This window comes from Callithrix jacchus, chromosome 14, assembly GCF_049354715.1.
Source record: "Callithrix jacchus isolate 240 chromosome 14, calJac240_pri, whole genome shotgun sequence".
Lineage (NCBI taxonomy): Eukaryota > Metazoa > Chordata > Mammalia > Primates > Cebidae > Callithrix > Callithrix jacchus.
This window is the reverse complement of record NC_133515.1, coordinates 99,879,902-99,905,452: the sequence shown is the minus strand read 5'-3', so window position 1 is coordinate 99,905,452 and position 25,551 is coordinate 99,879,902. Positions and strand designations below refer to the sequence as shown.

The window sequence follows — 25,551 nt, the reverse complement described above, 5'->3', positions numbered from 1 at the left end:
AAGGAAAAATTTTGAAAGCAGATAGAGAACGTTACCTATTGGGGAATATTAATGTGAATAGTAATGAATTTATTATCCGAAACCATGGAGGCCAGAAGGAAGTGTCACAGTTTTTCAAATGTTGAAAGAAAAGAACTGTTAATTACAAATTCTTTATCTGGTAAAAACTATTCTTTAGGAACAAAAGAAAATCAAAACATTCTCAGACAGACAAATTAAAAAGACCTGCCAATAACAGCACTCGTCTTAAATACTGGCTAAAGAAATTTCTTCAAATAGAAAGAAAATGATGAAAGAAAGAACTATGAAGTATCAGAAGGAAGAACAACTAGAACAAAAACATGGGTAAATACAATATTCTTTTTCCGTATATATTTTCTAAATCATATTTGATGATCAGAACAAAAATCATACACCCTGTGATACTCAAGACAATATTTAAAAGTGGGGAAGGTAAAGGGACTGACCCTAATATGGAACTGAGATTTCCATACTACATGCCAAGGCCACGATATTCACTCCTGTCACTCCTGTTCAGCACCGTACTGAAAGATCTAGCCACTACAATAATGTAGGAAAAAGAAATAAAAGACACATAAATTGGAAAGAAAAAATAAAATTCTATCTGCAGATAAACTGTCTATATAGAAAATTCCACGAAGTCACACACAATAAAAACCCTAAAACTAAGAAACAAGTCAGGAATGTGATAGGTTACAAGATCAACATATAAAAATCAATCACATTGTTATATACTAACAAGAAATATGTGAAAATCAAAAATAAACATATCATTTATCATTGCTCCAAAGAAAATAAATTATTTACATGTATAGAATCTGCATCTGCTATGCTTTGAATGTCCCTTTCAAAATTCATGTTGAAATTTAATTGCCACTGTGATAGGATTACGTGGTGTGATATTTAAGTGGTGATCAGGTAATGAGTGTGGTGCTCTGAATAGATTAAGGCTCAACTAGGGACTGTGCTAGTTTTTCTGGGAAGGGGTTCCTGATTAAAAAAAAAAAAAGAGTTCCACCCTGCCCTTATTGCTGGGTGAACAGTCATTCACAAAAGGTTACATACATACTGTCTGATTCCATTTATGTAATGTTTTTGATATGATATTTTAGAAATGGAGGAAAGATTAATAGTTGCCAGGGGTTAGGAATGGGCTGGATGTGATTATAAAAGGGATCTTTATGTTGTTGGAACTACACAGTATTTTTGTTAGAGTGGGTAGCTAGGCAGACATGAGAACAGTAGGAGAGGAAACAGACCCCACTCCCTTAACACCAAGAATGTCAGGTGACCATCAGGTGATGGTCAAGTGGTTGTTAAACAGTCTCTCTAAAATAGTAATTGGTTGCAGCCAATAAAGGCAGTCTTCAAGTAGATAGAAAACTCCTGGGGCTGGTAATCTAATCAGCTTCCTGATTAGATCTCAGGAGTTGGTAGAGAGGGCTCAAACATGCATACCAAGAGGCAAAATGCTGGAGTTTAACTGGTCTGTGACCATCTCCTAGGAACACTATACTAGTAAGAAAAGAATGCCTCAAGTGAGTATACAACTCCAGTAAACACACTGTGCCCACAGCCTCAAGGGCTAGCAGGCCACGGAGCAGGTGAAGAGCTCATGCCAAAGAAAAATCAAAGGAGAGACACAAAACCCCAGAAGCATGCCAATGTGTAAACCCCCAAGTCAAAGGTCAAACAGGGTACTTGAATCTCGTAAGTCGTCTGCTTGGCTTTCTTCCAAGTGTGCTTTACTTCCTTTCATTCTTGCTCTAAAACTTTTTAATAAGCTCTCATTCATGCTCAAAAATTTGCCTCCAGTCTCTCTCTGCCTTATGCCCTTTGGATGAGTTCTTTACTTTAAGAAGGCAAGAACTCTGAGTTGCTGCAAAGCCATATGGACTTGCCATTGCTAACATCTTGACTATGGTACTGAATATATGAACCTATACTTGTATGAAACTGTTTAGCACCAAATTCACACAAACACACACACATGAGTACAAGTAAAACTCGAAAATTCTGAATAAAATCAGCAAATTGCATCAATGTCAATATCCTGGTTGGATATTACAATGCAGTTTTGCAAAATATTACCATTAGGGGAAACCAGGCAAAGTACACAAGAGGTCTCTCTGTGTTACTTCTTACAACTGGATATGAATCTATAATTATCTCAATAAAAATCTAAATTTTGAAATGGAGGATGAAAATGAATGCAATCAGAATAAACTTCACAGAGGAAAATGCTTATTCAAACAAAAAAGCAGAAAACAAACTAAATCATGAGGTAAAAATAAAGATGAATATGAAGGATACAATTTGAGGGGGAAAAACCTGTACACAGTATGATATACTTTGTGTAAAGCATGCAGCAAAAAGATGGCTACATATATATTTAATAAATGTTTACATCTGGATGATAGATCTGTTGGTGATTATCACTCTTGTCTTCCTTTTTGTACTTTCCTTGGTTTAACATGCATTGTTTTCATAATTGGAGGTTTCTGTTTGTTTGTTTAATGAAAGAAACATACACAAGAACCACAGGAAATTGGCATGCTTGTTTAACAGATGGGTCTGTATTTTGTGAACTTATCCTTCCTTTATTAAACCATAAAATAGTTTTATAAATGATCAATTATGGCAAAAACAAAACAAAGATATAACACCAAACAAAATGAAATAAAAAATAGAGCTTTTCCAAATCTACTAACCACTAAGGATCCATTCACTGACCCCAATTTAAAGATAAAAAGAGGAAGGCTTGCTGGTAACTTAGGGGTGGAGTAGAAAGCAAACTAAGTTTAAATTTTAGTCAACAGTGTTATAAACAGGTCTCAAGGCTGTATATAAGAACTCTCACAATTTAGTGGCTATAGGTAGAACTGTACAGAGGCTTCCTCAGTGACAAAGTATAAACATATATTTTTCATAGCAAAAGTCATACAATCCTAGTTTTTCATTCCAACCCTCATCTGCTTGCTCCCACTCGCCACTTATTATAATACCTATGTAACCTGGTGTAAACAGCCTAGCCTCAGTCTGAGTTTCTTTATCTGTAAGATGTGCTAATGACATCTACTTCCCAGGTTCATATTCATTCAATTACACAAATATTTGCTGAGCATCTACTTTTTGTACTAGAGATACAATGATCAGACAGATGACCATTCAATTTGTGAGAATTAAGTAAGACAAAGCCCGACAAATTAGATGTATAGATGATTCTCAATTAATGATAAGGTTATATCTTCCAGTTCTATGAGGAGTTCTCTGTCTCATGCCACACACCACTGAAGGGGAAATTCTAGCCCTCTCTCGTTACTCTCAGCTTCAGTTCTAAACATCTTGCCCCATACTACTCCTTGTAACGGTACTTCCTCCCACTACTATGTTCCTAACCTGTAACTTGTCCACTTGCCTATGTTGACCTACTCTGATATTAAGGACTTAATGTGTTCCTCTGACTACAACCATCTGCATTACCCCATCTCAAACATCCGTCTCAATTCAACTCAGCTTCTGGAATAAAAAAGACAAATGCTCTCCATGTTCCCTTTTAGTTTTGCTGAAACTGCAAACTGTTTTGCATATGATTATGCAAATGAAGATATGATTCAAAGGAAGGGTCCTTTTCCATGAGAAGTAGATTATGGACATTGGCAGTCTGGGCAAATCAGTTGTCTTCATATACAGTGAGACATATAAAAATGAACAAATACAAAGTAGACATTTCTATTCTCTTCGTTTAAGTCATATAAAACCACAGGAAGAAGGTGTTATTTTGCGCTGCAAGCATAGTTAACTTGGATATTTAAGAAAAGGCCTTAGCTCTAGAGTAAATATTTGGTAAATGAATGCTCATTTATATAGTTTCACAGGAATGTTTAAGGTATGCATATAGCATATTTTATCATCTCCATGTTAATACATGAGTACCTGACTCAGGTGGTAGTTAGAAGACTTTTATTGTAACATATTCCATTTGATAAAGGTCTTAAGAGACATACAGTTTATAGTGCTATAAGAAGAGAGAAGTTAACCTGAGATCAGGAAGTGGACAAGGTGGCACACGAGAAAGGATCTGAGGGAAGAGTAGCATTTGGACATGTAGAGGTGAGGGGAAAAAAGAAGACTGGGTAGAGATGAGGGGAGTCAACAGAGGGATGCTGAGTAGCAGTTTGTGGCTCACGAAGGTGAACTGTGGTTGAAGCAGTAAATGAAGTGTGCTAGGGCCAGAACATGGGGACGACTGCACACTTGGGAACACTGTATATGTTCCAAACGCACAAAATATTGACACCAGTTCCTCTGAGTTTTAGCTATAATTAAATCCTAGTGGTCAGCAGAGAACTTGGAGCAAAAGAAATGATCCATATACATTTCCTGCAAAATAGTACAATACAAAGGATAATGTTATCTACTTACTTTCTCAAAGATAGCTTTGGCCCAATGTATGTGCATACTACAGTTAATATTGCTCACTGAGAGTTAGAAAAATTAACCTTAAGTTGAAGAAACAATTATGTCAGAAATCTAACAAATTACCTGCAAAAAATTAGAGAAGGAATTATTGTCTTACAAAAAATGAAACAAATGTGTCTGAGGGGCTTCTGAAGTTGTGAGAACATGTGATTAGTATGAATATCGCAGAAATTTGAATTCTCTAAAATACTTGAAAATAAGGCACCTGGCTTAGCATGGATGTGGACCTAGAAAAGAATCAAATTCTCCCTCCTCTAGGAAGTAGTACAGTACCTATAAAATATATATGTTCCACGCATCTAAATATATTTAATGAAAGTATGAAGAGTACAGGAAACTCACATAAGTATCCAGGTAGGTACAATGGGAACTTACTATAGAATATATTTTAACTTGGAAATTACAGGTATTTATCAAATGCTTCAACATATTTCACTACAGGAATTATAAACGATAAAAGGTAAATCTGATTAATAAAATAATACAGAAAAATGTTTATTTTAGAGACATTACTGACCTTTTTGAGGCTTGCTTTTTTTCCCACTCTTCCATAGGACAGAGATAACAAATACGTTTATGATGGTCGATAATGAGAATAAAGTAGCTGGCAAAGACTGACGCATAGCAGGCACACAATAAATGACAGGTAGTACTTCCATTATCATCCACGTAATGTGCCAAACATTAAAATCAAAAAGCTGGATTTTTTTTTTTTCGAGACAGGGTTTCACTCTTACCCAAGCTGGAGTGCTGTGGCATGAATCAGGGCTCACTGTAGCCTGAACCTCCTGGGCTCAAGTGACCCCTCCTCCTGCATCAGCCTCCCAAGTAGTTGAGACCACAGGCACCTGCCACCAGGCCGGGCTAATTGTTTTATTTTTTTACTGTAGAGATGGAGTCTCCCTATGTTGCTCAGGCTGCTCTTGAACTCCTGGGCTCAAGTAATACTCCTGCCTTAGCCTCCCAGAGTGCTGGGATTACAAGCATGAACCACTGTGGCTGGCCAAAAGCTGAATACTTGCTGTGTCCCTTCTACTAAGAATTACACCTATAGACCAGACAGGACAGGAAAAGAAAACAGAGAAATACGTTGGTTTTGGAAAAATAAAATTGTAGGTTGACTTTCATCTCTTTTTAAAATCTCGTTTACTTGTGCAGTAAGTATGGTATTTCAAATGACTCTTGAGCATGCCTTCCACAGATCAGTGAAAATAAACAAGATAAACTGCTATTTTTTTTTTTTACTACATTTTCTTTTACTTTGTCCTTTTCTTCAGTGAACAAGAAATTAACATATAACTTTTTTAACATCTCTGCCCCTTCCACAGTAAGTGACAAAATCCTAGAGGTAAAAAATATCCAGTAGTTTACAGCCACTTAAAAAGGTTAGTGATTATTTCATACTAATACCACCAACAAAATATCCTAGGATTTTAAAGAGCAAAATTCAAATGTAACTCAAACATAAGAATATTTTTCTCCTTCTGTCTCTGAAAGCACTGTTTCTCTCCTCATTGAATTAGGTGACTTTAGCCCTTGTGTAAGTCAATTTGTCAAGTAGCTGCAGCCTTCTTATCAGACAGTCTGTCCTTGAAAGAGTGAACTAAGTCACCTATTATCAGTAGAAGACAGTCTTAACCTTAAATTTCTCTGTGGCTCCTGAAAGCGAACACAAATATCTTAAATTGAAGTACTTCTCAAATACACATCTTCCTATAGGTATTGACAGTTGCTTATTTTATCTCTAGAAATTTACAAATATGATGTAGTTTTTAATACATTTAAAAGTAGTTTATAAATAGAAAAGAATTACAAACACGAAGAGGATTGTAACTGGCAGTAGTGATAGTAGTAACCACCTCATTCTTTTTTAAAAACGTTTTTTACTACTGTTTTGTTACTCCGGGTAACTCACAGAACAGTAAACACCACACTTTTATCTTCCATAAGAATTGGTAAGCTGCTAGCCTGCTCCTAGGAGACCCATATAATGACACTTGATTCGAAGTTGCAAAATAACCCGTGGAATCCCTTTCATGAACACAATGAAGTCATATTGAGATGTCTTTGTATGCAGGGCTTCAGAAAACAAAAACCTCCAGCTTCAACAGATGCACAGAAATAGCAAAAGGTGACAGAGTTAACCTCTAGCAACCAGACCTCTGCCTGTTAAAGCCACTCCTTTGATAAGGTTTCAGGGGGCCAATACTGCCTGTTGTGTCTACTGGCTTGAACTATTCTCTGTGGACGGCAATTTTGAGAAGACAAAACCAGTCATAAGCTGTTGACTACCAACATTCCCCACCAATACAAGCAGTTCTTAGAGCAGTGCCCGGCATACGGCAAGTATTTAATAAAGAGAATTATGACTATTAGTTATTGTTTTTAATTATAGTCTGATTTATTACTGTAAGAAAATAGAAATAGAATATATTCTATTTTTGTCCATTTCTGGATGTTTATGAATTTTATTAAATAGAAAACATCAAAGTATGGAAAATAATTAAACTTTAAACATTAAAAGTAAGGTGCTATTTTCTGCTTATTCTCGCATTTCTATACAACCAAAAAATAGATGCAGCTATGGTGATAATTTTCTAAATGCTTAACCTCATATATGCTTACATAAAGCAAAATGTTTTGCTGAGACAGTCTGAAGGTCCAAACAATTTTCCCTAGCTCATGCAAGGGTGAGAAGATCTCCTGTACAGAAAGGGTGTCCTGACCAGGAAGAAATAGATGAAAGTTTGAACTCTTTCCCACTTTTGGTTTTAGGTCTGGTAATCAGCAAAAACTTTTAGCTTCTGCTTCTTTTCAAAGGCAGAGTAGGAAAATGAGTGCCTATTTATAAACTGCTTAAGAATAAATGGTTTCAATTGCCACAAAAAGTCTCTCCTAGGGCACTGCAAACACACCCTTGGGATGGGGAGAAACCCAATGAAAGAACAGGAATCTAGGCTCCCAAGGAGTTTTCATACATTTGTGGGCAGGCAAACATATCTAAACACAAAGAGGCTAACAACTGCAATTCTGAACCATGCTTTAAAGCATCCTACTTATTTTATTATACCTCTAAACATAGAAATTACACAATAAAACATGCTGTAATCACTCCCCATAAGTGCTGCTGTCACTTCAGTACGTAATATGTATTTTTACATGACTAAATATAATATTTTATGAAACACTTAAAAACACATAAGGGGAAATATTTTGTGTTAAAATAAGAAGAGGAAAGATTCTGCCTTCAAATTTTTTCTCTAGGACAAATAATAGTCATATAGTGCATGTGAGCCCTATAAATACATGTGTGTTTATTTTAAACAGCTGCTACTGAAGCTAATTTTAAAGATCATACTTTGGCTTTAAGTTAAACTTGATGAGGTTTCAATCAAATAATTCATACAGCTGAAAATTTTTTCACTATATAGTCTAATTTGAATACACTCAGATTTGAATATTGGCCGTGAAACTTAATATAAAATACCTCTCTGAGCCTCAGTGCTTTCATATGTAAAAATAAGGTAATAATGCCTAACCAGCAATTATCAGATTACTTTGAGAATAATACAGCATAGCATAACATATGACATAATATAATATACCATACATATATACACACACAGCTTTATAGGTATCTAACACTGAGCCTCTATGGTACCTACTGGTATGGACAGTTCAGTTATATATCATTCTGCCATATGTTAGCATTGAGATACTATACAAACTTCTTAACCACTTGAGCCTATTTCCTTACGTGACAAATGGAGTGGTAAGATCACCTATGTCACAGGGTTATTGTAATGTTTACGTGAAATGATACACATACGAAGCCTAATGTTAAATGCACAGAATGACCTCAAAGACATGGAGCATGGAGCATCTTCACAGCTTAAGGAAAAAGAGATTTCTGTTGTCACTTCTAGAGTTTTAATTTGGACTCTAAGTTTTATTCTAGTTAGAAGTTATGCAGGGAGACTTTAGGGTAGCAGAAGAAACAGGCAACCAATGAATTCTGTCTACCTACATACTCTCCAAACACAAAACAAAATGACAAGAACAAACAAAACTACACAAAACCCACAAATTCAGCACAATTATAGATCAGACATGCCCAAACTTCAAAACACCATAAGGAAAACAGAAAAAGCACCAAATTCCAGAGAATGAGCTCACATTCCATGTTCATATTTCACATATTAAAAAAAGAATACATGAAATCAATAAGAATAGAGCAAAACATATAAACAGAAAAAAATGAACCTAACTGTAGTAATAAGTGAATAAGGTAATCATACTGAAGGTGGTATGTCTCTGTGTGTGTGTGAGAGAGGGGAATTAAGTGACTTTGAAAAACAGAAGCCAGATAAGCCAGGGGCAATGGCTCATGTGTATAACACATCCAGAACTTTGGGAAGTTGGGGCAGCAGGATTGCTTGAACCCAGAAGTTTGAGTCCAGTCTGGGCAACGGAGTGAGACCACATCTCTAAAAAAATATATACAATTAGCCAGGCACAGTGGTACATGCCTGTGTTCCTAGCGACCTGGAAGCCTGAAGAAAGAGGATCATTGAGCCTGGAAGATGAGGCTGCAGTGAGCCACAATTGTGCAACTGCACTCCAGCCTGGGCAATAGAGTGAGGCCCTTTCTAAAAAGAAAAAAGAAAAGGGAAAAGATATGAAATAAAAGAAAAGAGAAAAGAATTTTTTGTACTATTACTTTAAGTCTAAAGACAAAAAGAGCTCTACAAAAATACTGTATTCTTCCCAGTAATTACAAAATTTATGTGTACTCAGGATTGAGCAAATATATAAATATATTGTGGATAATGACACCCAGGTTTCTCATTGACAGAAGAACTTACACATTGGAAAAGAGAGAAGGCTAGAATAAACTCTGTGGCATTGGGTTGGCATTAGAAGTAGCAATATGAATTTACAGAACAGTAAGATACAAATAGAAGAAAACAGTAAGTTAAAAAGCAGTGGAATGAAGTAAAGCTGTACTTTTTATTCATTTTCATTTTGCTTGTTTCTTGTTTATGCAAACAATGTTAACTTATTATAAGCTTAAAACAGTAAGTTATAACACAGTATTTGTAAGACTCACAACTTCAAATAAAAAAACATACAACATATACATAAAAATAAAATGCAAGAAATTAAATCATACAACAAAAGAAAATCACCTTCATTAAAAGGAAGACAGAAAAGGAAGAGAAGGCAACAAACAACCAGGGGGGAAAAAAAAACTGGCAGGAGTAAGTCTACACTTATCAATAATAACCTTGAATGCAAATGTACTAAACTCTCCAATAAAAATACACATACAGTTGTTAAATAAATTTAAAAACAAAAACAAAAAACAAGACCCAGTGATCTGTTGCCAGAAACACACTTCACCTATAAAGACAACATACACTGAAAATAAAGGGAAAAAAGATATTCCATGACAATGGAAACCAGAAAAGAGCAGGAGTTGGATTAGCTCTGTGTCCCCACTCAAACTGCTTCTCAAATTAGAATCTCCACGTTTTGGGGGAGTGGCCTCGTGGCAGGTAACTGAATCATGGGGGCGGACTTCCCCTTTGCAGTTCTTGTCATACAGTTTTCATGAAATCTGATTGTTTGATAAGTGTCTGGCACCTTCCACCCCCTCTCTCTCCTGCTGCCTTGTGAAGGTGCTTGCTTTTCCTTTACCTTCTGTCATGATTATAAGTTTCGTGAGGCCTCCCAGCCATGTGGAGCTGTGAATCAATTAAACATCTTTTCTTTATTAATTACCTAGTAGTAAGACCTAGGCACGTCTTTATAGCAGTGTGAAAATGGACTAATATGAAAAATAAGTACTGAGATAGTGGGGCATTGATATAATGACACTTGAAAACGTGGAAGTGACTTTGGAACTGGGTAATGGGTAGCGGTTGGAACAGTTGGAGGGTTCAGAAGAAGACAGGAAGATGTGGGAAAGTACAAAACTTCCTCGAGACTTGAATGCTTTTGACCAAAATGCTGATAGTGATATGGACAATGAAATCCAGGCTGAGGTAGTCTCAGATGGAGATCAGGAAGTTACTGGGAACTGGAATAAAGGTCACTCTCACTATGCTTTAGAGATTTGTGGAACTGTGAACTTGAAAGAGATAATTTGGGGAATCTGGCAGAAATTTATAAGCAGTAAGTATCCAAGATGTGACCTGTTTTTTTTCTAAAAGTACACACTCATATGCACAAAGAAAGAGATGGTCTGATATTGGAACTTACGTTTAAAACGGAAACAGAGCATAAAAGTTCGAAAAATTTGCAACCTGACCATGTGGTAGGAAAAAAGACACTATCTGAGGAGAAATTCAAGCCAGCTGTAGACACTTGCATAAATAAGAGAAGCAGCCAAATATTAATAGCCAAGATGATGGGGAAAATGTCTCCAGGGCACATCAGAGATCTTCATGGCAGCCCTTCCAATCACAGACCCAGAGGCCCTAGGAGAGACAAACTGTCCATGGGCCAGGCCCAGGGCCCAGCTGCTCTGTACAGCCTTGGACATGGTGCCCTGCATTCCAGCCACTCCAGCTCCAGCTGTGGCTAAAAGGGGTCAACAAACAGCTCAGGTCATTGCTTCAGAGAGTGCAAGCCAAGCCCCAACCTTGGTGGCTTCTACATGGTGCTGGGCCTGCAGGTGTGCAGAAGACAAGAGTTGAGTTTTGGGAGCCTTAACCTAGATTTCAGAGGATGTATGGAAACGTCTGGATATCCAGACAGAAGTTATACAAGTTTCTGCAGCTGGCTTAAATTTCTCCTCAGATAGTGTTTTGTTTTGTTTTTTTCCTACATCATGGTAAGGTTGCAAATTTTCCAGGGGTGGGGACCTCATGGAAAACCTCTACTAGGGCAATGCAGAGGGGAAATGTGGGGTTGGAGCACCCACACAGAGTCCCTCCCCACTGGGGCACTGGCTCAAATAGAACTTTGAGAAGAGATCCACTATCCTCTAGACCTTAAAATGGTAATTTATCTACAGCTTGCACTGTCAACCTGGAAAAGCCACAGGTAATCAATGCAGCCTGTGAAAGCAGTCATGGAGGCTGTACCCTGCAGAGCCACAAGAGCAGAGCTGCCCATGGCTTGGAAGTCCACATCTTCCATCACCGGGCCCTGGATATTGGACATGGAGTCAAAGGAGATTATGTTGTAGTTTTAAGATTTAATGACTGCCCTGCTGCATTTTGAACTTGCATTGGGCCTGTAGCTCCTTTGCTTTGGCTAATTTCTCCCATTTGGAATAAGAACATTTACCCAATGTCTGTACCCGCACTGTGTCTTTGAAGCAATTAATTTGTTCTTTTATTTTATAGGCTTGTAAGTGGAAAGGACTTGTCTTGTCTCAGATGAGACTCTGGGCCTGTGCTTTTCAGTTAAGGCTGGAATAAGTCAAGTCTTTGGGGAACCACTGGGAAGGCATATTGGTTTTGAAATGTGAAAGAAACATGAGATTTGGGGAGGGCTGAAATGGAATTATGGTTTGGCTCTGTGTCCTCACCCAAATCATATCTTGAACTGTAATTCCCATGTAGTGGAGTGGCTTGGTGGGAGGTGAATGAGACTTGGGGTGGATTTCCCCCTTGCTGTTCTTGTGATAGAGTTCTCATGAGATCTGGTTGTTTGAGAAGTGTCTGGTGCTTCCCCCATCCCCCATCTCTCTTCTGCCACCTTTTGGTGCTTGTTTTTCATTTGCTTTCTGTCATGATTGCCCGTTTCCTAGGGCCTCCCCAGCCATGCAGAACTGTGAATTAATTAAACTTCTTTTCATCATACTGAATGGGCAAAAACTGGAAGCATTCCCTTTGAAATGTGGCACTAGACAAGGATGCCGTCTCTCACTACTCCTATTCAGTATAGTATTGGAAGTTCTAGCAAGAGCAATAAGGCAAGAAAAAGAAATAAAGGGTATTCAAATAGGAAAGGAGGAAGTCATATTGTCTCTATTTGCAGACTACATGATTGTATATGTAGAAGACCCCATCATCTCGGCCCAAAATCTCCTGAAACTGATAAGCAACTTCAGCAAAGTCTCAGGATACAAAATCAATGTGCAAAAATCACAGGCATTCCTATACACCAATAACAGACTTAAAGAGAGCCAAATCAAGAACGACCTGCCATTCACAACTGCTACAAAGAGAACAAAATACCTGGGAATACAACTAACAAAGCATGTAAAGGACCTCTTCAAGGAGAACTACAAACCACTGCTCAATGAAATAAGAGAGGACACAAACAGATGGAGAAACATTCTATGTTCATGGTTAGGAAGAATCAATATTGTGAAAATGGCCATACTGACCAAAGTAATTTACAGAATCAACGCTATCCCCATCAAGCTACCAATGACCTTCTTTACAGAACTGGAAAAAACCACCTTAAACTTCAAATGGAACCAAAAGAGAGCCTGCATAGCCAAGTCAATTCTAAATAAAAAGAACACAGTGGGAGGCATCACACTACTGGACTTCAAACTATACTACAAGGCTACAGTAATCAAAACAGCATGGTACGAGTACCAAAACAGAGATATAGACCAATGGAACAGAACAGAGGCCTCAGAGGCAACACATCTACAACCATCTGATCTTTGACAAACCTCACAAAAACAAGCAATGGGGAAAGGAGTCCCTGTTTAATAAATGATGTTGGGAAAACTGGCTAGCCATGTGCAGAAAGCAGAAACTGGACCCCTTCCTGACACCTTACACTAAAATTAACTCCAGATGGATTAAAGACTTAAATATAAAACCTAACACCATAAAAACCCTAGAAGAAAATCTAGGCAAAACCATTCAGGACATAGGAGTAGGCAAGGACTTCGTGACCAAAACACCAAAAGCATTGGCAACAAAAGCCAAAATAGACAAATGGGACCTAATGAAACTCCACAGCTTCTGCACAGCAAAAGAACAGTAATTAGAGTGAATCAGCAACCAACAGAATGGGAAAAAAATTTTGCAATCTACCCATCTGACAAAGGGCTGATACCTAGAATCTACAAAGAACTAAAACAGATTTACAAGAAAAAAACAAACAAACCCATTCAAAAGTGGGCAAAGGACATGAACAGACACTTTACAAAAGAAGACATACATGAGGCCAACAAACATATGAAAAAATGCTCATCATCACTGGTCATTAGAGAAATGCAAATCAAAACTACACTGAGATACCACCTCACACCAGTTAGAATGGCGATCATTAAAAAAATCTGGAGACAACAAATGCTGGAGAGGATGTTGAGAAATAGGAACACTTTTACGATGTTGGTGGGAGTATAAGTGAGTTCAACCATTGTGGAAGACAGTGTGGTGAGTCCTCAAGGACCTAGACAAAGAAATTCCATTTGACCCAACAATCCCATTACTGGGAATATATCGAAGGATTATAAATCGTTCTACTATAAGGACACATGCACATGAATGTTCATTGCAGCACTGTTTACAATAGCTAAGACCTGGAACCAACCCAAATACCCATCGACAATAGACTGGACAGGGAAAATGTGGCACACCATGGAATACTATGCAGCAATAAAAAACTATGAGTTTGTGTCCTTTGTAAGGACATGGATGAACCTGGAAACCATCATTCTCAGCAAACTGACACAAGAACAGAAAATCAAACAGCGCATGTTCTCACTCATAGGTGGGTGTTGAACATATGGACACAGGGAGGGGAGCATCACACACTAGGGTTTCTGTGGGGGAAACAGGGGAGGGACAGTGGGGGTGGGGAGTTGGGGAGAGATAGCATGGGGAGAAATGCCAGATATAGGTGATGGGGAGGAAGGCAGCACATCACACTGCCATGTGTGTACCTATGCAACTATCTTGCATGTTCTTCACATGTACCCCAAAACCTAAAATGCAATAAAAAAATTAAACTTCTTTTCATTATAAATTACCCAGTCTCAGGTAATTCTTTATATCAGTGTGAAAATGGACTAATATAGTCACTAAAACAAAATTGATTTCAGGACAAAAACTATAAGAATGAACAAAGAAGGTCCCTATATAATGATAAAGGGGTTAATTCAGCAAAAGGATTTTACAGTTGTAAATATATATGCACCCAATGCTGGAGCACCCAGATATGTAAAGCAAATTTTATTAGAGCTAAAGAAAGAGATAGGCCCTGTATTAGTCCGTTTTCACTCTGCTGATAAAGACATACCCATGACTGAATAACTTATAATGAAAAGAGGTTTAATTAATTCATACTTCCACGTGACTGGGAAGGCCTCAGGATCATAATGGAAGATGAAAACCAGGTCTTACATGGTGGCAGGCAAGAGAGAAGGAAAACCAAGAGAAAGGGGAAAACTCTTATTTAAAAAACAGATCTTGTATGATTTATTCACTACCATAAGAACAGTATAGGGGAAACTGCCCCCATGATTCAATTATGTCCCACTGAGTTCCTTCCATAACACATGGGAATTATGGGAACTATAATTCAAGATGAGATTTGGGTGGGGACACAGCCAAACCATATCAGGCCCCAATACAATAATAGCTGGAGATTTTGACACCCAACTTTCAGCATTGGAGAGATTGTCCAGACAGAAAATCAACAAAGAAACACTGGACTTAATCTGTGCTATAGATCAAATGGGTGTAATAGGTATTTACAGAATATTTCCCTCAACAGCTGGAGAATATGCTTCTTTTCCTCAGCACAAGGATAATTCTGAAGGACAGTCCATACGTTAGGTCACAAAACAGGTCTTAAAATATTCAAAAATTGAAATGTTATCAAGCAGTGGGCCAATGAAGAAATTAAGAAGAAAACTGAAAAATTTCTTGAAACACATGATAATGGAAACATAGCATACCAAAACCTACAGGTTATTATAAAAGCAGGACTAAGAAGGACGTTTATACCTATAAGTGGCTATATCAAAAAAGAAAAAAAAACTTCAAATAAACAACCTAACCACCTTGCAACTTAAAGAGCTAGAAAAGCAAGAGGAAATGAAACCCTAAATTAGTGGGAAAAAAGACGTGATAAAGATCAGAGCAGAAATAAACGAATTGAAAATGAAGAAAACAATATAAAAGATCACTAAAACAAATCGTTGGTTTGTTTTTCTAACAAAAGATAAAAACTGACAGATCTTTAGACAGATTAACTTAAAAACAAAAAGTGAGAGAATACCCAGATAAATAAAATCAGGGATGAAAAAGGAGACATTTCAACCAATACTGCAGAAACTCAAAGGATCATTATTGGCTACTATGAGCAAATATATGCCAGTAGGTTGGAAAATCTAGAGGAAATGGAGAAATTCCTAGACACATGCAACCTACCAAGAGTGAACCATGAAGAAATCTAAAACCTCAACAAACCAATAACAAGTAACGAGACAAAAGGCATAAGTCTCCCAGTAAAGAAAAACCTGGGACCGGATAGCTTCACGGCCAAATTCTACCAAACATTTAAAGAATAATAATGCCAGTGCTATTCCAACTATCCCAAACAGAGGAGGGGGAAATGATTTCAAACTAATTCTACGAGGGCCAGTATTACCCTGACACTAAAGCCAGACAAAGACACATCAAAAAAAGAAAACTACAGGCCAATATCACTGATGAATAAAAACTGTTAAAATGTTACTACTCAAAGCAATCTACAGATTTAATGCAATCCCTCTCAAAATACCAATGACATACTTTACAGAAATAGAAAAAAAATTCCTAAACTTTATATGGAATTACAAAGACCTAGAGAATACCAAAGCTCTGATGAGCAAAACCAAGAGGAATCATGTTACCTGACTTTCTGTTATACTATGGAGCTACAGTAACCAAAATAGCAGGGTAGTAGCATCAAAAGACACAAAATCAATGGAACAGAACAGAGAACTCAGTGATAAATCCAAGCATCTACGGTAAACCCATTTTTGATAAAGGTGCCAAAAGAGTTAAAGACCTAATTTTAAGACCTCAAACTATGAAATAAGTAAAAGAAAATATTGGGGAAACTCTCGAGAACACTGGAACTGGGCAAAGATTTCTTGAGTCATACCCACAAGCACAGGTGACCAAAGCAGAAAATGGACAAATGGAATCACACCAAATTAAAAGCCTCTGCACAGCAAAGGGACAATCAACAAAGTGAAGAGAGAACTCACAGAATGGGAAAAATATATACAAACTACCTGTTTGACAAGGGATTAATAACCAGAATATATAAGGAGTTCAAACAATTATAGAAAAAAATTAATTATCTGATTAAAAAATGGGAGAAAATCTGAATAGAAATTTCTCGTGGGTGAAGGGGAGAAGAAAAGAAAGCACACTGCCATGTGTGTACCTACGCAACTGTCTTGCATGCTCTGCTCATGTACCCCAAAACCTATAATCCAATAAAAAATTAAAAAAAATAAAAATAAAAAAAAATAAAAACCATATTATTCAGGCTTTAAAAAAAAAAAAAGAAATTTCTCAAAGGAAGACATATAAATGGCAAACGGGTACATGAAAAGGCACTCAACATCACTGATTATCAGAGAAATGCAAATCAAAACCACAACGAGGTATCATCTCACCTCAGTTAAAATGGCTTATATCCAAAGGGCAGGCAATAACCAATGCTGACAAGAATATGATGAAAAAGGAACTATTGGTTGGAATATAAATGAGTACAAAACTATGGAGAACAGTTTGGAAGTTCCTCACAAAACTAAAAGTAGAGCTACCATGTGATCCAGCAATCTCATTGTTTGGTATATACCCCAAGAAAAGGAAATCAGTATAGCAGAGAGATATCTGCACTCCCATGCCTGTTGCAAAACTGTTCACAATAGCCAAATTTGGAAGCTACCTAAGTGTCCATTAGCAGATGAACGATAAAGCAAATGTGGTACATATACACAATAGAGTACTATTCAGTCAGAAAAAGAATGAGATCCTGAGATTCGCAACGACACAGATGGAACTGGAGGTCATCATGTTAAATGAAATAAGCCAGGCACAGAAAAACAAACTTCTCGCATTTTCACTTATTTGTGGGAGCTAAATATTAAAATTATTGAATTCATGCAGGTAAAGAATAGAAGGACAGTAATCAGAGGCTGGGAAGGGTGGTGAGGGGGTTGGGGGGTAGTGAAGATGATTAATAGGTACCAAAATAGAAAGAGTAAATAAGAGCTAGTATTAGCATAACAAGATGATGGCAGTAAAAAATAATTTAATTGTACATTTTAAAGTAAAAGTGTAACTTAGATTGTTTGTAACACAAAGGATAAATGCTTGAGGTGATGCCCCATTTATCTTAATGTGATTTTTATGCACTGCCTGTATCAAAATATCTCATGTAACCCCAAAATACATACACCTACTATGTACCCACAAAAATTTAAAAAATAAAGAAATGCAATGTGCAACCTATATTAGATGTGGACCAGAAAAAAGACACTAGTGGGACAACGAACAGTATTTGAATTACGGGTAGATAATAGTATTGAAACAATGTAGTTTTGTTATCTGAGATGTTAATAGTCAATGAATCTGAGTAAAAAGTATACAGAATACTTTGCATAAGTTACACAACTTTTTATAAATCTCAAATTTCCAAATGAAAAGTTATCCCCAGTTATTCTATTTCCTCTACCACTGTCCAACATGCACACACTTATTTTTCCTGACAACGTTTTCCCCCTTTCCTCCAATGTTTTTCTTGCTTATTCGCAGGAGGACTGAAGAGAAGATACTGTTGGGCAACATGTTAACTAAAGAGCATCATTGCTGAGGTCAGTCATTACACCTCTAAGCAGAAGGCACTTGGACATAATTAGCCCATTAAAACCCCAATTTAATCTTAACCTGAACCTGGGAAAGGAGTATGCAGAGATGGCATTAGAGCAGCCCTCATCCAGTGACATTTGCTAAACTCAAGTTACTTCCTCGGAAGTGGTCACTGTTAACTAAGACACATTAAGGCTATGAAGAAAGGATGCTTGAGTGAAGGGGATAAACAGAGCCTCCCTACAGCTCCACTTCCACCTTCTAAAAAGTGTTGCTCAGCAATAACACATACTAATGACTTCCCTGAAATTAGTGTCATTTGCCACAAAACTGGATTCTCCTCTTGCATGTACTAACAAGTTGAGTAGCACCACTTCTTCCTGGTAACTTAAGCAAAAATCAGAGGCAAAATAAGCTCTTTTCTAAGCCCCCTATCTAAGCAGACACCAAGTCCACTAATACTAATGCTTTAAACTTTCTTTTCTACCCTCTGTACCTTCACAGCTGGTACCAAGTTCAGGGCCAGTTCAGGCAATAAGAACATTGTTTTTGTCTTCTATCTGGCATCCATCCAGCCAGACCTCTCCAGTCCATTGTTCATGCAGAGGTCAGAGGGCTTCTCCCTAAACACAGATGTGATCATGTCACTTCCCTGGCCATACCCTTCTGTGTTGCCTGAGCAGCACAAAGTCAAACCTGAGCATGACACTCACAGCTCCCCAGGATCTGGTCTGCTTCCTTCTACTTGGCGGCTGTTGTCTTCACACCATACCCCAGCTGGGCTGAACCCAGTTTAAGTATCATCTCTTCAGAGCAACCTTCCCTCACTGCTTCCAGATGCAGTGGCTACATGCCCTCCCTTGACCCCCGTGTACAGTGCAGACTTTTATCAAAGTGCCTGATACAGTTCGGCTGTGCCCCCACCCACATCTCATCTTGAATTGTAGTTCCCATAATCTCCACATGCAGTAGGAAGGACCTGGTGGGAGGTAACTGAATCACAGGGGAAGGTTTCCCCCATGCTGTTCACGAGATAGTAAGTTCTTACAAGATCTGATGCTTTTACAGGGGCTTTCCCCTTCGCTTGGTTCTCATTCTTCTCTTTCTGCTGCCATGTGAAGAAGGACCTGTTTGCATCCCCTTCCACCATGATTATAAGTTTCCTGAGGTCTCCCCAGCCCTGCGGAATTGTGAGTCAATTAAACCTCTTTCCTTTATGAACTACCCAGTCTCAGTCAGTTCTTTATAGCAGCCTGAGAATGAACTAATACAATATCTAAACCCTTTAGGGTATCTATTTCTTTGTTTATAGATCTATGTTCTTGACTGATGTGGAGGCCCTTTACCAATTAGGTCCATTTACCTGGACCAAAATTATAGCTTTATTGGTATTAGCCTATTTAACTCTTATAACAATTGTATAATTAATTCCATTTTTTAGACAAGGAAATTGAGGTTATGAGAGATTTACTACCTTTTCCAAGCTCACAGAGCTAGTGACTGGTGGCAGAAAAGCCCAAACATTTTACTACTAATTGCCTTGTCTATTTTTCTGTTCCTAGAGTGTAGCACAGTACATGTCAAACAATATATGCTTGAAGACTATTTGGTGATTACTCCACATATATTGCCCTGTTCAAGTAATACTTATTAGGCATGACATTTTTCAATATTTTAATCAAGCAGCAGTTAACACATACAGTGCTATGTACAGACACAGTCACAAATGTAAAAGATGAAGCAATGCTTTCTATTCTATTTGAAAGAGTTCAAACCCCTGATTTCTTATCTCTAATCACATTTAATCCAGGTAAAGTCACCATGCAAACAGGAAAAGACTATGCTTTATGTAGTCCAATGCTACTCAAATATTAGTGCTACACATTTCCCCGGCAAATAGGAAGTAGTGTAGTACAGGGCCAAGAATATAGGTTTTACGATCAGACAGAACTGGGTTTGAGTTCCATGCATCACATTAAATTGGTCATGTGACCTAATGTAAAACAGAGAGGATGGTAACCACTTTCCAAGACAGTTTTAAAGATTAGTGTGCACACAGTATGCATTCCAGGGCTCCCTCTTTTGCCCCCAGTGATGCTAATGGCGAGAGGGCAAATATTTAAAGGAAAGAACCAGTTGTTCATAAAGAGAAACTCTGGAAATCTCCACATATTTGCAGGACCAATTAAAATGGATGCTCTCTCAACTTTAATTATCTTAGGAAAAAAGACACAAAAAGCTGTATCTCAACATTTCAAATCTCTTGCTTATATCAGGACAAACATGGGCAAACTAATAAAAAAAATAAGCACTAGGCCACTCTGTAAGGAAACCTTCCTATTATTCCAAGCAAATCACTTTGCTTGCACAGGGGGAAGCGGCAAGGTCTAATCCTTCATCATTAATGGCAAGAACATCAGACGGAAAGTCAGGAGTCCCGGACCTGCCATCTTAAGGGTGACCTTGGACAAGTTTTTAAAGATTTGATATTCATTTATTCAACAAATACTTATTGAGTGTTTGTGAGATCCCTGTTCTCATGGAATTTATATTCTAATGGAAGAAGAAAGAGTTCATATAATAAATAGACAAACATAAGGATAGGCAGGAAGAAGTCAGCAGAGTAAGTGAGTAATTTGTAGAGAATTAAGACAGTAATAAAACAGACAGTGACTGAGGTGGCTAATTTAGGCTGTGCAGTCATTTTAGAAAAGGAAATGTTTAAGCTAAAATCTGAGGAAGGCATTTCTCCCTTCTGGACTTCTACATCCTTTTCTGTGAAATATGACTGCTGAACTGGGATGCTTTTGAAAATCTCATCTAGTTCTAGGAACTTGTGATTTCATGGCTATTGGGGATATATTATACACATCTTTTTAAACTCAAATATTATCCTATATTTGCTTAAGTAAATCATGAACTTAGCTTTGAAGACATGTAAGGTGACAGTAAATTATGTGTAAGGCTCTGAATGCAGCTTGGTGTACTGGACTTTTGTTACTGCTCTCGGAGCTCTGAGAGGCAACGACAGATTTTACTAATATTTAGGAAATATAGTCAAACTGCATTCTGAAAAGGGTTAACATGTCCCTGAACACTTCAAAGCAGGCAAAATACATGCATTTGCAATGAGGTTAGAAACTGTCTTAAACTAATTCTTTTGGTGATCACTTACAACCACAAATTCAGACATACTAAAATTTTAAGAGGTGAAACTAAGCCACATGTTCTTTTTTACATAAAAAAGGGGAAAAAAGTTTGAGGTGATAAGGTATGGAATTTTTTAAAGGAAATAATCATATTTTGCCCCCTATTTTTCATGCACCAGTTAGCTAGAAAATTACAAAAGCTGAAAAACTCAGATAAACCATACCACAGGGATTAACACATTCATCCCCTCCCCCCTGCCCTCATGTCCCTCTCTTTCTCCCTCCCACCCCAAGCTGGGGCGTATTTCTGGAATGGAAATAAAAGCCTCTCGAACTGTTAAAAAATGAGGGCCTCCGAATTTTTAATTCTGTTAACTAATCATTAGAAAACTAGAAATTACTGTCTCTTTGAGAACCAGTGAGGTAGCAAGAACCAGAGACTCTGTTTAATTTTGCAGGAGCTAGCTGGTTTCCCAGCAACACAGTGATTTGTGGGCCACTACTTTGGGTACCTAGAGGATAATTAAATATTAAGTCTCTCTCTGATGCATGCAAAGTCTGCCTAAGTGGGTTAGCCGCCGCAGTGAAGGTAGCAGTCCCACATTTTTTGGTAATTGAACATTGCAATATCATTATCTATTCTTATCCTTACTCTGTAAGAACTAGTCTCTGTCCTTAATATCACCCAAAGTACCTCTGAGAACAAAGGGAATAGAGAGAAAATGAAAAAAACAAGCCCTCGTACGGTCAACACTTGACTTAGGGATCTCCTAGGTGTTTGGGATATGGAGATGCAGAGTGCAGTTTAATGTGGGTGAGAGAAATGATGAGGGGGACACACCATCCTCTATCTCCTCTAGTTCAAGCTGCCATCGTACACACCAAGCAGCCAAGTACACTGATTAAGAATCGTCCTCCAAATTATAAAACCAGTGGTAGAGGGAGGATAGGCACACATAGTGTCTGTCTACTGGAGCGCTGATCTTTCTAACGCTCTCAAGAAAGGTAATACAATTTTTGAAAAACGTTAATTTAGGAGACAATTTAAACTACAGGCATAGTTTTATAACATTCCAGAAGTCGTTGGTGTTTCTGTTCTAAACAGAATTTTTTCTGCATTCATCCATCAAGTAACCAGAAGTTACTAACGATTATAAATCATATTCCTTCATCAAATGCACCTGTCCTTCAAAATGGATTTCAATCAGTAATGCCAGACAGACATCTTTAATTTCTAAAGGAGGAGGGGGCACTCACTGATTTACTTCCGGAGAAGACTCTAATAGGTGAGTGGCATCATTAAGCCATTGTGGTGGCTCTTATTTGCACTACCACATATTTAACAAATCCAGATCATTACGTACGAAGAACACAGAAAATGTGCTTACATAAGGGGAAAGCAAGAGGAGAGAAAATGAAAATGGTGAGGGGGATATAAGATGACTTGTATTAGAGTCATTCCGAGGCTCTTGGGAGAGATTTCCTAGAGGGCCTGAAAAAGTTTCCACCACCACAGAAAAAATATTGGTGAAATGCAGTTACATATGGATTTGGCAAATGAGAGGAAATAGTTGGCATCTGTAACGATAAAGTCAAGTCAGTTTAGAAAGGTGCTCAAGAAAATAATCTTAATTACAAGCCACGTTGCCTTAAGTCTTGGTTCTGGAAAAAGTTAAGCTGTCAAGGAACTAAAATCTCAAAAATATTCAGAAATCTTTGAACTCATATAAAAGTTACAACTTGCTCTTTGAGTAATTAGAACATTAAGAAAGGCTTAAAAGAAGAAAGAGCAAAGATATTCATTTATAAAGAACGTGGGCTCAAATATCAAAGTCCAAAATATGGACTCTTCCCGTTTTCCCAACTTCTGCACTGTTTCCTAGTATCTTTAGATTAGGAATCTGACATAACATCAAGTGAGGCTGCAACCAGACAAATCAGCTTCATCATCCTGGCAGGAAGGGGACACTGATTGAGGCTGAGAACTTGAAAAGCGAAGGCTGTGAGAGGAAAGTACGTAACTGTAGTCACATTCATCTGCTTCAGGACCCGAGTCAGAACCTAAAGTTCCACCGAGCAAAAATAATGTGATGTAATTTAGGGTTTACCCCAGAGATGACACATGAACCTTCGCGTTTGCTGAAAACAAGCACATCTCTAACTTCTATGCCCCGTACCTGGAATAGAGCTTATGGCCTATCGCCTTCACATTCCTAGCCTGCTCTTTAAAAAAATAAATTGCAAGTGGTTTCCTGAAGTAATTCAAGGCAAAATGTTGGGACTGAACATGTTACGGTCACAGTGCTTCAGAGAGAGTAGGAGAGTATGATTCTGATACTCATGACTTTTTAACTACAACCCACTTCAGCCATTTGACAAGACTAAAGAATCCTTGATAGGTCTATCTTTTTTGAATCTCAGTTTCTCTAACTCTGAGAGCAAACAATAGTATTGACCTCTCCATCTCACAGATGGAAATAAGATTGTATCTGATAATAATTATAAAGATATTCTGTGATGAGCCCCAAGATATTCTTAAAATCTGATTCATTTTTAAAAATTTATTTTTCTTTATATATAGCAATAAGCATATAAATTATAAACTTGCTTTAAAATTAGAAGGTAGAATGAGTTGAAGTTAGACCTCCAGGAAACTCTTGCAACGGAGATTATCAGGGAAGTCCTGATTTCTAACACTTTCTGACATGATGACCTAACCCTGCAAGCTAAAGCACATGATTAAGATTCCAGACCCTATGTCCTTAGGATGCATCAATTTAAAATTTAAGCCAAACTTCATCAGCCATCATATTTCTTTGATTTAGGAATTAACATTCTTAGGTATTCAATCAGTAAAGATTTAAAATCTGAGTATGTGCACAGGATACTTAAGAGTCAAAAGATGGTAAATACATCCTCTAGGGCTTCAGTTTTCATGGTGGTGGGAAAACAAAACTTTTAACAGTAATGAACAATAATAATAATTATAAATAATTAAGGCTCAAATATGTGGAATTCAAGGATCCATTAAGCTTGCAATGGTCAGAGAAGGTTCCAGAGACAAGATGGACTCAGTGAGCCTTGAAGTACCACATAGAGAAACTAAGATCTGTGTCTCTACTACATTGTGTCCACCTAAGTATAGGGAGAAGGGTTAGCATTTTAGAACCTGGGCAGAGCATGAAAGAAATGAACTAGCTAAACTGTCCACTATATTTCCATTCAGATCTGCATTTTTCCTGGGAAAGAATAGGCCACTATAATGAACTGATGCTGTGGACCACCCTATCTCCTATTAAGAGAAAAGCAATGTCCACGTGTTCTGTGTGGAAGACATCATCTACCATGCAGGTGCATGTTCAAGCATATGGAAAAATAAAAATAAACTTTGTTGCAAATATTCAACTACGAAATAGCTGATTGATAAATATATTGGAAAGTTTGCATTACCAAGATGATTAGCCAGTTGACAGTAGTTTAAAGAAATCAAGAACTGACCTCTAACGATTGTTTTTTTTTTTTTCCTTTTGAGATGGAGTCCCACTCTGTCACCCAGGCTGGAGTGCAGTGGTGTAATCTCACCCACTGCAATCTATGCCTCCCAGGTTTAAGCGATTCTCCTGCCTCAGTCTCCTGAGTAGCTGGGACTACAGGTGCATGCCAGGCCCGGTTAATTTTTGTAGTTTTAGCAGAGATGGGGTTTCGCTGTGTTGGCTAGGCTGGTCTCAAACTCCTGGCCTCAGGTGATCTGCCTGCCTCTGCCTCTCTGCCTCTGCCTCCCAAAATGCTGGGATTACAGGTGTAAGCCACCGACCTGGCCTAATTATTGTTAGTAAGAAAAATAATTATTCAGACACTCCCTTACCTGTCTCTGGGGCCAAGAGGCTTTGAGAATGGCTTCAGTTCTAAAGAACACGAGGAGCTTGCTGTCCTCCTCAGTGAGGTGAAATGATTGCCCCAAAATCTGCAGCACGTGAATGCGGGGCCGCACCGGCCAGGCGTCATCAGCACAGAAAGGCCGCAGCCACTCCAGCAGGTCCTCAGATGAAACCAGCTCCTCTCTGCAGGACAAAATTCAGAGGTATGTGTAAACTCCTAAGTCT

At 37.9% G+C, this 25,551-nt stretch overlaps 1 protein-coding gene across 6 annotated transcripts in view; it reads right to left on the bottom strand.

The window, feature by feature from the left end:
- NBAS (NBAS subunit of NRZ tethering complex) overlaps positions 1–25,551 on the bottom strand; it is a 454,285-nt gene that overhangs the window by 65,477 nt on the left and 363,257 nt on the right. For all 6 annotated transcript variants that reach the window (XM_078349936.1, XM_054245191.2, XM_054245193.2 and 3 more), the window contains one exon: positions 25,314–25,509. In XM_078349936.1, the coding sequence (XP_078206062.1) occupies positions 25,314–25,509 (196 nt within the window). The remainder of the gene's footprint in view (positions 1–25,313; positions 25,510–25,551) is intronic.